General features: G+C 39.6%; 1 protein-coding gene across 1 annotated transcript; it reads right to left on the reverse strand.

The window, feature by feature from the left end:
• Nucleotides 1-1,481: 1,481 nt before the first annotated feature.
• On the reverse strand, nt 1,482-11,773 carry gprin3b (GPRIN family member 3b). Its single transcript, XM_015037627.1, has 2 exons — nt 11,032-11,773; nt 1,482-4,035 (listed from the first exon to the last, which is right to left on the reverse strand). The coding sequence occupies exon 2, from the start codon at nt 3,957-3,959 to the stop codon at nt 2,037-2,039; it is 1,923 nt and encodes a 640-aa protein (XP_014893113.1). The 5' UTR covers nt 3,960-4,035; nt 11,032-11,773; the 3' UTR covers nt 1,482-2,036.
• Between the last annotated feature and the right edge of the window lie 817 nt (nt 11,774-12,590).

A 12,590-nucleotide genomic window follows, 5' to 3' on the forward strand; every position in this document is an offset into this window, starting at 1 on the left:
ACACTTCAGACTTACACATTGTGACATTTCACAGCCCCACTGCAGATACACAGGACTTTTTTTGGTCCTGCTTTCACGTCCAGACGTTAACGTGAAGTGACATGCTTGTTAAGACAGCAGCAGAAGTCGCCCAGAATCAGTGTTAAACACCAACCAGGATAGTACATTTACAATGAATGGCGTTATCTATGTGAACCCAAACAAAGTTTGTCACAAAAATAGCAAAAGCTACCACAAGAGCCAACAGGAATTTCATTAAACTGCTCATGTTTGGTCTTAAAGCTGCACTGAGGAAGGCATTTTCAAAAAAATGTTGAAACCTCTGACTCACTGATCACCTATAGCAGCAAAGTTAGCTGCTTGGTTTTAGAGCATTTGGGGGAGAAAAACAATGCAACTCCAGTCTTTACCGGACCGAAGCAGATAAAATTCGGTTAACAACAGCAATGAAACCTTCATAAAAGCACATTGCTCAAGGCATTTTTAAATGGTTACAAGAAAATTAGGCTGTTTGGAAATAACACAGGTCCATGCAAGCATGCCTCTTAACAAATACTGTTCTTTTGTTGGTGTTGACATTTATTTCTGCAGCTCTATCTACAAAAATCTGAAACGTCTCTCTCATGTCTTCTATGGACGGCTTTTATCATTCCTGCTGCTCCTTAATTCTCAGGGAATTTTACGTGGATCAGACTCAAACGCACCAGATATTTCTGAAATATTGGCCTAATTTTATGTTCTGCTGTTACTCCAACATCCACACCTACCTTTCCCACTTACACCTTATTGAATGCCAGACAGAGTAGATGCTGGAAGAGGTTACCTCCAGAAAAAAATGACATATATGTCATGTAAATGGCAAGCAGAAGCAGAGATTGGAATGCTTTAGTTTTTATGTTTTTTATAGAAGAATGACCGAGCTTTCCAACACATTGAAATAATTTTTGTCCTAGTAGTGTTGAGAACATTTCCACAGATTTCCAGTAAATTTTTAGTTTAGTACTTTAAGTAGTTAGACACCCATAACCAGCTAAAAGCCAAGCTTTGATGTGCCTAATTAGAGAACTGAGATGGTTTATTTGACTTTTTCCACACGATTGTATAATTTGTTTAGACTTTTTTTTTTAAAGAACTTAACCAAAAAGTTATACATGAATAAATAAAATATCAACTATAAAGTTTTAGTGAAAGCTGCTTACATCAATTTCTTAAATATTGTAGGATTAGTTTGTTTGCTGCCCATTGATTGAACTAATAAAAACGTTACTAATCTTGCATGCTTGGGTCATTTAAAGATCAGAACCAGAAATGTCTTTGGTAAGAAAAATAAACCAAATTGAGTTTAAAGGTTTTTGTTATGGAACCAAGTTTTTCCTAGTTTAATAAACCCTTTCCCCATAAGAGTAGACATATTAATCACAACAGCATTGGTTCTATGGGAGACCAAAGTTTAAATCAGAAAAAAATTTTTTTAAGTCATCTTAGTTTTAGATTATTTTAATAGAAATCCAAGGAACAACAGAGATTAAACATAACGTTTATGTGTGTATACAGTGCTTTCCTTTTTTGCCACCACAGGTGAAAAATACATGAATGCATGTCACAAAATCTCCCACACACCTTGAAAACATTTACCAAGTCCAACAAAGGAGATATCAGCTCAATATATTTGCACAAATGTTCTCTGACGGTAGATGATACTTTATGATTGGAGTGAACTTTAAGACATAAAGCATTTGAAGCTAAGATACATGCCTTTAACTATAGCTTTTAAAAAGTGTTTTCTCTCTTCTTACATTCTATTTCTAGAAAATAGGTGTTTATTTTATGATTCTATATCCTACGTTGTTTGTTCACAAATGTCACAAATATTCGGACTCTTTTTTATGCTACAACATTCCAGTATACTCACATATAAGGATCGGCGACCCATTAATGTTTCACTTGGCATCGCAGTTCTGACAAATGGAGGACAAACACCGTGACCTCCAGAAAAAGAAAGGAGTCTCACACTGGCCACCATGGGGGGTGCAGGGCTAGTCGAGGACGGCGGAGGGAGGGGGACGCACGCAGCAGTTGGGCCGCCTGACATTTTGCAGCATTGACCTGAAAATGTTCTGCTGCCTCCTTTTGTTCTTTTTCCCACGCTGCGGCGAATCAACGCCGGAGATGGATTTTCGGAAGGAAGTCTGAGCAATCAGTTTCCTCTCCTGCTCCCTGATTTTGCACTGCAGGTGGCTCTGAATGGCAAAACCAAGCGACTCCGGGTCCACAGACGCCCCATAGACCTCCCACGTCATCCCCTGTTCGTCCCAGACAACGTCGTGGACGCTCTTATCCTTCTGCATCCCCGACTGATCGTCCTCTTCGTCGTTCTTCTCTGGCTTTATCCCCTGCTCGGCCGAATTTGTTTCCGACTTTGATGCTGCGTTAGCGGTCGTTGTGGTGGCTGGCGGACCCTGAGAAAACACAGCATTGTTTCTGTCAGCAGAAGCGCTGGCTGTCTCTGGGGAGGGAGCTTTAGCGGTGGAGGATATTTCAACTCCACTTGCCACTGTGTCCTTCTTGTTGCTGTGTTCGATGTTGATTTGATAAACTGGCTGAATGCTGCTCAGAGCTGATCCAGGTTCCTTGGGCTTGGCTCCTAACCTGGAGTCAAGCTTTTGGGCCACAGTTGTTGAGCACAAACCTGCAGCTTGATTGGGACACATCTCCGCCTCGACGGTGAGTCTCTCTGAGGTGGAGAGGGAAGTTGTGTAGATCTGATAGGAACCCACGGCTTCATTAACTGGGAAAACAACAGCTAGACTGTGCGCCTCTTCCCTGGGGACTCCACTGCCAGCGAAGGGCAGCAGACTCGGACTTGTACCCACAGCTTTACTGGAAGTCTCTGCTACGGCCTGGACCTCCATATCATGACACTGCTTGGCGGTCGAAGCGAATGAGGTCATAGTGGAGGCCTCCTTGAACTGTGTGCTGAGCTGCTCTCCTGTGCAGACAGCTGTGTCAGTTTGGCTGGTTTCCTCAGACACCTGCCCACACGTTGGCTTGCTTTTTGCAGCCTGGGGCACACCAGATGAATCCTTCTGTGAAGATTCAGGGTGATGTTTATTGGAGGAGACCTGTGTTGCCTTTACTACTGGGAAATCCCTCTCTGAATGTGATGAACATATATTTGTAACTGTAGTGTGGGTTTCTGCTCCTTTACCTGCTGGTGGAGGCTTAGTATAGGTAACAGTTTCCATCCTGTGCTCAGGTTTTCGTGAGTTATCTGGTTCTTGGATTTTCTGTAATGATGTGGTAGATTTGTTTTGTGGAGCCTTAACATCCTGTTGAGGTGAAGGCACTGCTTTTTGTGACTGACTGGTGCTGCAGAGATTTTTATTTGTATTTTTATCACTGGTCTCTTGTGCTGTGGGTTTGGTTGAAGGTGCCATCTGGACAGGCGCTGCCTCTGAAGGACTCGTCTCTTTTGCAATGCGTGCGTCGATCTTTGATGCTGCGGTTGCAGTCGGTAAACCAGCGGCACACGTATCCTTTCCATGAGACGTTTTTATGTTAGCATTCGAGTCTCTGTGGTCAGTTTTTGTCTCGCTTCCAGCTTGACCTGTTAATGACAGGTTAGCAGAGTGCTGCTCACCAGCTGTCCCGGGTTCAGATTGTGTCTGCTTCCCATTGCTGCCTGCAGGCATGTCTGCCACCGCACTGCTAACTGCTTCACCGCCCTTATTTGACGAGGATTTATGGATGTGTGGGACAGGGTTGGCAGTGGCACCTGACACAGGCGGGTTATCCTGCTGCTTAGAAGATGTGAGGGCGGCGTTTGGACAAACCTGAGAGAGTTTGAGGTGCGACTCGTCACCCCAGTTGGCGTTAGACTCCTTGTTGGCCAGTGGGTCTGCCACAGCCAGCTGAGGCACCATCTGGACTGTCACTGTCCTTTTAGGATTAGTTCCCATTCCGAATTCACAGTTTGGATCTTCAGATATTGTTGTACTCCAAAAATGTGGGCAGACAGAACCTTTATGCAGCTCCCTAAAAGAAGAGGGTAGAAGAATAGAAGTGGCTTTACTTTAAATATACACTTATCAATTCATCACCGAGATTTTTTTTTGGATTAGACCTGCATGACACACTTTGTCAAATTGATTTCTCACTTTTTGTAAATTGCAAAAATAGCTTGTTAGAGTGAAAGCATGAGAACAGTCTATACTGTCCTCATTTTTACAGATGTTTTGAACTCAAAGAATAAAAAAAGATGCACAATTAGACTTTTACTTTGTAATTTTGTATTAGACACTTTTACTGTTTGAAAAGTACAATGCATTAGACTTTTCATTAGACTTTTCAAACCGTAAAGCCACGGTTTTCTTAGACCTTCTTGTTTAGATTTAGCTAAATAGCAGTGTGTAACTTTTATTTCTAAAAATATATCTTTTGTACATATTTGTTAAAACTATCACCATGTTGTGATAATATAATAAGAGATAATCTGTGAAAAAAGTCCAGCTTCTCTGACTTCCCCGAATTGACCTGGTGTCATCTGAGAAAGTACACAACCAATCAGAAACAACCAATCAGAGCCAGGAGGAGAGTCTTAGTGCTGTCAATCATTCTTGTGTATGTGCTGCACAGACACTCCCCCTTTCTCTCTGCTATGCTTCAACTGGTTCACCACAATGGAGCCTGCTATGAATGCTCAGGCCAGTTATAATGGCCACTGACCATTATCGCATTTAGCAGCACGTACTTGATTTTGATTGACAGCACTTAGACCCTCCTCCTGGTTCTGATTGGTTGTTTTTGACTGGGAGCTGTTCATTTCTTCAGACAACAATAGTAGCTCATGGAAGGAGGAGAAACTTGATCTTTTCACAGATTATATTGTCACAATATAGTGACAGTTTTAACAAATATGTTAAAAAAACATTTTCGTAAAAGTTGCGTACTGTTGCTTTAAAGTGAGAGTTTTCCAGGTTTTTTGTATTTGTATTTTGTATTTTGTGAGACCTGATTAAGAAAAAATTACTTATTTGAACACAAATAATTGGTGCATCACTAGAAACAGATCAGATTATTCAGATCAAATAAAATTTGCTTTATAGACTGCAGTTACAAACTGTCACTCTACGTTAAGCTTCAGCTGCTCTGTCTTTTGTATTTGTGTTTTTGCTGCTGTCTCCACACCATGCATCACAGCAGGTCCTACTAGCATCTTGTAAACCTTCCCTTCTCTCTTGCAACTATCCAGTCACAAATCACTCCTGACACTCATCTCCTTCCACTCCATCTTGCCTGCAGTCTCTTCTTCTCCTCCCTTGAGCAAAACCTGTTGCTTTGATTGGTTGACCTCAGATACTTACTAAAGTACGTCTCCTCATTGTTGCTTCACTGTTGCACCTGTCTGCTTCTCATTCTCACATGCCTTCTGTCTTGCTTCTGCTAACTTACATTCCTTCACCCTACATACAGCACATTGTTCTCTCCAGGCTCTTTACTTTTAATGCATATCGTAACATTGTCTGCAAACGTGATATCCTTCGGGACTCCACTGTTTCCCTCCTTCGATTTAACGACACCTTTCCACTGTCTTACTGTCTTTGTATGGGTCATCCTCCATCTTCACATACGTCTTTGCCTCTGTTCTTCTCTTGGCATCCTATCTTTTCTCTGGATCCTCAAAGACACAATATAACACCTTCTGACAACACTTTCAAAGTGAATGTCATAAATAAGGTGGTATTTCCCTGCAAGAAATGATTTTCACTTCAAAAATTCTTTCCCAAATCTCAACTTAGTCTCGATCAAGAGATACTAAGACATATAAATGTTGAACAGAGACTAAGTACAAATTCAGTTTGATTTAATGTTTATTACTGAGGTTTTAGACTTTTTTGATCACTTAACAATTACAAAAATCATAAATCTTTATATTTACAAATTATGTAATGCAAAGTAGTTTAGGTATGATATTCCTGAACAACTCTCTCTGAGGTAACAGGGATGTGATGATTCAATCAGCTCACAGAATGAGACAATGCAAGGTACAATGTTCACAACAAAAGGTTAGATCTCAGCAATATTATGAGGAAAAGAAAGAAGCTGTGTTTTTTATTTATATATACAGCAAATAATTCACAAATCAAAAACTGTATTAAAATGTTTACCTATTTTAGGATACTTTGAGTCTAAAGTGCTCCTAATGCATCTTAGAAAAACAAACAAATAAAAAACAAATGAAATAAAAGCACACAGAAAATGCTAACTGTGTTTTCACAAGTAAAACAAATGTTTCATCAATCTCAACCTTCTCTGACCAGAGTATAATTTCCAATCCAGGTTTGAAAATAAACAATTATCTGTCCAGTTAGATTTCTGAACAACAAATGATCAAAGACATTCCAGACAAAAGAAAAAAGAAGCTAACTTTAGCATCTGAATTCTCTACAAATGAACTGAATCATGTCTGTCAACTTCTCTTTCTGTCAGCTGAATACTCAAATTGCTGCCGGATTTAAAAGCGCTGTCAGCTTCGAAGTTGCTTTTGTTTCCAAGTGTTGTCAGACTCCAGGAAACTCAAGAATAATTTTCTTTTTCTTTTCTTCAAATTAAAGCCACCACCACAAAGTCATCACAACATCGCATCTCTATTAACCCTTTAACAATATTTTTACCAGCGTTGCACTGACACACATCTCGTATAATGAGCTTAAAGTTGCACAGTTCACCAGGTGTTTGCTAGTTGCTGCTGGCTAGTCTGAAGGATCTGAGCTGGGGAGTAAAGAGAGAGGGACGTTGTCTGAGGTGGATGTTCAGAAGGTTGGAAACTTCAGCCTAGCGGAGGAGTTGCATCTCGAAGGTGGGGCTAAGTCCACCCAGGTGTTTTGCACAGCTGAACGGTTGTCATGGAGATGAAAGGATTTCTCAAACATGCATGGAAGACTCAAGGCAACACTCTATGTATATTTTTGATGAGGGAACAACATCATAACATGATGCAAAGCTAAAAAAAAAAAACGTACTACCCCTGTGAAGCACACAACTTCCTATGTCAACAAAGTTACATTCTGAAAGCAGCTGCAGACTTGAACTTGCCAACCAACACTGTGGGATATGTGCCTCGACATGTCTTTGCACTCCTAATGGATGGCATGTAGATCTCTGCGGACCTGACCTTGTGGAAGAACAGCACTAGGATCAGGAAACAGGCCCAGCAAACACTGCTCTCTCCTGGTAGCATCCTCGCAGCATACTACAGAGCTGTGGTTCTGATACTACAGAGCTGTGGTTCTGATACTACAGAGCTGTGGTTCTGATACTACAGAGCTGTGGTTCTGATACTACAGAGCTGTGGCTCTGATACTACAGAGCTGTGGCAGAGAGTATGTTGACATAATGCAGATGGTGGTGCGAACAATCAAAGTAGCTTTAGGCTCTCCCTTTGGGTGCATTTTTTTTGTGAATTATGTAAACATACAGTGATCCACACCAGTATGCAGACAGATTTATTGAGGATACTCCTCTTTGACAGCAGCTCTGCCTTCAACATCATCACTCCAGACATACTGGTTATTAGCCTTCTCCTGGATAAGACTAACGAGCAAATTTCCCTCAGACAGTGAAAGTCAGGTTCCACCTCTTTCCCTCCGGTAGACTCAGAACTAAATCTCCCCAGGGCTGCGTTCTAGGCCCCCTGCCTTGTTCTTTATAGGCACATGACTGCACTCCTGCTTACACTTGTTAAACTGTAGACCAATTTTAATGTAGTCTCACCTCTTCACAATAAAGCAAAAATTTTATTGATGGGTAAAACCTAGTTTGGACAACTGTGTGGTTTTAGAAATAAATCGGACTACTTTGGTCGCACTGATGAACTTTAAAAAGCACAGTAGTGATACAGAAAGAAATGCAAATACAGTTTCAGTTTTTTTATCCATAAAATAACTGATCACAAACTACATTTGTGTAAATTACATAGATATAGAGACAGAGGAAGTGCACAAGAAGACTGACTGAGTTGCTGAATGTGTGTTGTGGGGTTCCTCAGGGTTTGATACTTGGTCAACATTTCTTTTTATGTATACAATAATTTGTGTTTAGTTTCTAAGTTGTAGACATAATTTAAATTTCTGTCTGTAAAGGAAAAAAAATCTGAAATGTCCCGTCACCACGGATAAATCAAAATAAAGCTGAAATTTATATTGTTAGGTAAACCAAGGAATCGCTGCCAATATAGGATTTACTTTGAGAAAATCTGAGAAAATTCTTATAAAACAAATACAAACTTTATGATTATATTACCAAAGAAAGCTATGCAAACTGCAACCATTAAATTTTACCATTAATCCATAAACCCATTAACTATTCAGTGGTTATGCACATTTATATATTTGGAGAAATAACAAAAAATTATGCTCAAAGTGAAGAATAATCAGTTACTGCCTGGTACCTAGAAAGCGTTTAAAATGAGAAAAAAGAATGAACTCAGTGTTCAGAAAAAAATTTAATGTGATCATATATGTTTAACAGCATAGTTGTAGAAGTAGCGTTAGGTTAGTTCTGATTTGTTCTTTTTGTTAAATTTTGGTTTATGGGTTTTAAAGACTTAAAGAGGAGCAGCAAAAACAAATGAGGTGGATTAGCAGTTATTGTTAATAACTGATACTGACATACAGGAAATGTTCTTCTGGTGTAGATCATCAGATTATCATTCAGCAACAGTCTTCTGACAGAGGCCTTTTCAGATTTGCTGTAAGACTGACTGCTACTGGAGATCTTCACTGCCCACAGGATCACTGTCCACAACAACTCTGAAAATATTTGGACAAAATGAGATCTGACAATATTTAATTTCCCTCAGTGATAAAGTATTTCAATTAAACACTGTATCTATTATTCTGATTATGTAAAACTGTGCTATGTAAAATGTTTTATACACATTTTAAATAAAATATGTATAAAAATGTCAAAATCATACAATGTTAATATAAATTTTGAGTTTATTTGAAAGAGTATTTATCACATATGCTTTGTGCATTTTATCTTGTTAACTCTTATTGCTACATAAGCTTTAGGTTCAGCCTAAACCTCTTTGGTTTGTTTTGACCTTCAGTTTGTATGTTGCTAAACTGAAAAAACACACGTACATTTTCTTGGTGCATTTTGGCGCCTTTGTACGAACTAAAAATTGCTCAAACACCTACATCTCTTTAAGACCACAGTGCACTTATCTTCTGATGACTTCCAGCAGGATAAACCACCACGCCATGGTGAAGGTTAAATAATTAACGTTTTATCAACTTCCTTGAACATGACAATGAATTCACTGTACTGTGGTGACCTACACACACACTCTGTCTCAGTCCAAATGAGCCAGCACCTTTGGGACGCGGTTAAACAAAACATTCTCACTCTGGATGTGTTGCTGACATCTGCAGTAGGGCTAAAACGATTAAACGGATTAATCGTGATTAATGAATTATTAAAATAATTGTAAACTAATTTATTAGTCAATTAATCATTAATTGGAGTATATAGACTTGACATTTGCTGAAATAACAATGCAGTCAGAGCAGTAATTAAAAATATTTGTATTTAAGATTAAAAAAAAAAAAGTCCAACGCAGTATTGATAAGTTGAGCAGAAAGAGCTGAGGTTTTCACATGTTGAAATACTTTTTTAGCTGCAGTTGCATCCTTTGCTGCAAATGATGAAGAGTTCACTAAGCACAACATTTTATTGCATTGTAGGCAATTAATTGTTCATTTTCTTATTTAAAAAAGAAATCGAACTTTCTGTTTATTTTTACCTTTTCGTGTATTTCTAATATTAATAACATAAGTTTAAGTGGTCAATTGAAAAATCTGCAGAAAGTGCGATTTTATCCAGTTAATCAATTAATCATCAGAATGATTAGTAGAATAATCGTTTCCTAAAACAATCATTAGCTGTAATCTGCAGTAATAATGTGATGCATCATGCTAAAATGGAAACCTCTGAGGAAAGTTTATGATACCTTGGAAGCTATTATGTGTCATACAAGAGCGACCTGCAGAGGACAGTGAGGGGAGCTGGGAAAATCATTCAAAGATCCTCTGAGTTCCTCTCTGTTCCAGGATCTGTTTCTAAGCTGGTTTTAATATTTCTTTTTCCCACTTGAATCTGTTAAAGATCCCAGATGACTTCGGCGTCCTGTTGGATGCTGCTGGTCATACAACAAAATGGCACTAAACTTAATTTTTAGAGGGCATTCATTTATTCTGACCCATTTGCTTTCACAGCACTTTGCAGGGACATCTAGTCAGCAGCAAGCTGTGTTTACATCGTCTTTTGTTCAGTAAAGGGATTCATGTAAATTGACTGCCTTGACCTGTGGTGCCTCATATTTCTCCAAGTGTTGATGAAGGTCTTTCATCGTTCTGCTCAACATGTGAAAGCACCATTCTGCAAACAAAGTGCCATCAGAAACAGATAAAATCATATATGTTGTATTTGCATTGAGTGAGGATGCATGCCTTAGTAGGTAGTACAGTAAGTTTTTTTTATTATAATGTTAACCTCAGCTTTTGACCATAGCCATCGTTTTATATGTGTATTGTAATGATTATATGTCATACAGCCTGTCTCTATGAGCACTTGGTTGTTATCAGCATAATTAAAACAGAAACAGTTGGTTGGTGGTTTGGGTCATGGACAGGTTTGGCCCATCTGTGTGTGTTTGCTCTGCCACAATGAATCCGTCTGTCAGTCCTCAAAGCGCAAATGTTTATAGAGACCGTATCCTGGCTGTAATCCTCGCTGGTTACGGGTTTTTTTAATCATCTATGGAGCAGTTTGCAAATGACACGAAACAAAAACGGGACTGCAAAGCAGTCTGCATTCAAGCGATGCACTCGACCTATTCAGGCCAATTAAGATCTGTGTCATGCACCGGAGCTCCTTGTCTCTGAGATTTGCAGCGCTGATCTGACCTTGCAGACATCTGCGAATAATTAACATTCTGATCATAAGGAAAAAACGAGGTCGCTTTACCTTGATGTCCCGTGCGATCGGGTGCCGTTTGCGCGCCGCTGTTGGTGAGATGAAGCAAAACCCCGGGAATGAATATGGAAAATTCACCCCAGTGTCGGTGACACCAAGCCACGCCTTCCTCCAGTCTCAGAGGTATTGATCTTCCGCGGCCGAGCAGCGCCAAATCCGAGCCCGGAGTGGACCGACTGACCGTGCGCAATGAGTCACCGCTGGCTGACCGACGGACGCCGCTTCCCAGCTCTTTGTTACAAACTGAGGAGCGTTCATGAAGCTGCCCGCTTTGCAGCAGCATCCCAGCCAGACTGAGCCGTGCCAGGCAGCATGATGAAGGGATGAATGGGAGATGGGATGCAGCATCCTATCTGTGGCCGCCGCAGGCGATCACAGGAGGAGGGTCACTTATTGCGCTGCAAATTTATTACTTTAAGGTCCTGCTGCTGCTGCTGCCTCCTGAGGAAGGCGATCATTTTCCAGGAGCACAGAAAGGTTATTTCATCAGCGCCCGTTTCTGTCCTGCACAGATGGGTTCGTGAATGAACATTCAATCTGAAGCGGCGCTTTTGACTCAGTTGAAATGTTTTAAAATTAGATTATTTGCTGGTTTTTCATTTTCTGTGGCCGGTGTGGACGTCGGAATAAACGACTTTATAAGGGGGCAGAGGCGCTCCCAGAAAGTTTTGAAGATGAGGGCAAATAATAATTCAGCAGTGGTAAACCAAAACCAAAGGGTCTGGAGTTTTACTTATGCATGCTGGTGTGTCCAAAAGTGATATTTAGGTCTTATTTAAAATAAATCCCGATTTTCTTTAGGAATTTTTGAACAAATAAATATTTGTAAGTTCAGGTTTCCACATATAACAAAAAAATAAATAAAAATAAAAATCTGCTTTAATATGTTAGAAAATGCTTTCTTAGCCCCATAAAATTGTTATTCTAGTACTTTAACTCTGTTAAGGGAACTGAGGATAGGATCCTGGAATAATTTGAGAAAGGATTGACATAAAAAAACCTGATGTGAAAAAACAAACAGATAAATAGACATGCAAATCATTAAAACTTGTCATTCATCCTAATTCCATTAATAAAAAAATATAAAAGACTGACTGGCTAGTTGTTGGTGGTAAGGGAAGTGGCACAGATGGAAAATTAACCTTTTGTGTTATTAGATATAGAGTCGGTACTAAAGGTTTAAAGAAATGCTTTTTTTATCATTCGTTTTTTTGTGTTCTGCACCTAATTACCAAAAGACATCATGAACCCTTCTAGAACTTAGCAGTTCTGTGTTTGCAATACCTGAGATACTGGCTGGACACCAGTGTGGTATGCCCCACATTGTCTGTCAGAAATTAACAAAATAATCACAAATGCGGGCAAGAGAGAGTCAGAGGTGGATGCAAAATATTTCATGTCAAATAGAAACTTACAATTGGATCAAATGAAGTACATAAAACTTAAAAAAAACATAAACAAAGCAGGAACATGGAGGGAAGCTGACGCATAGCTGAGCAGATGAACCTGCAGAACAGATATAAGAATAGCTCAAAACCGAAGAAGACAGG

Source organism: Poecilia latipinna, unplaced genomic scaffold (genome assembly GCF_001443285.1).
Source record: "Poecilia latipinna isolate Pla-1442-1.1 unplaced genomic scaffold, P_latipinna-1.0 Scaffold412, whole genome shotgun sequence".
Lineage (NCBI taxonomy): Eukaryota > Metazoa > Chordata > Actinopteri > Cyprinodontiformes > Poeciliidae > Poecilia > Poecilia latipinna.

What these genes read in the sequence shown, in the direction of transcription:
- gprin3b (XM_015037627.1), bottom strand. Translation starts at nt 3,959, where the DNA reads ATGGGAACTAATCCTAAAAGGACAGTGACAGTCCAGATGGTGCCTCAG.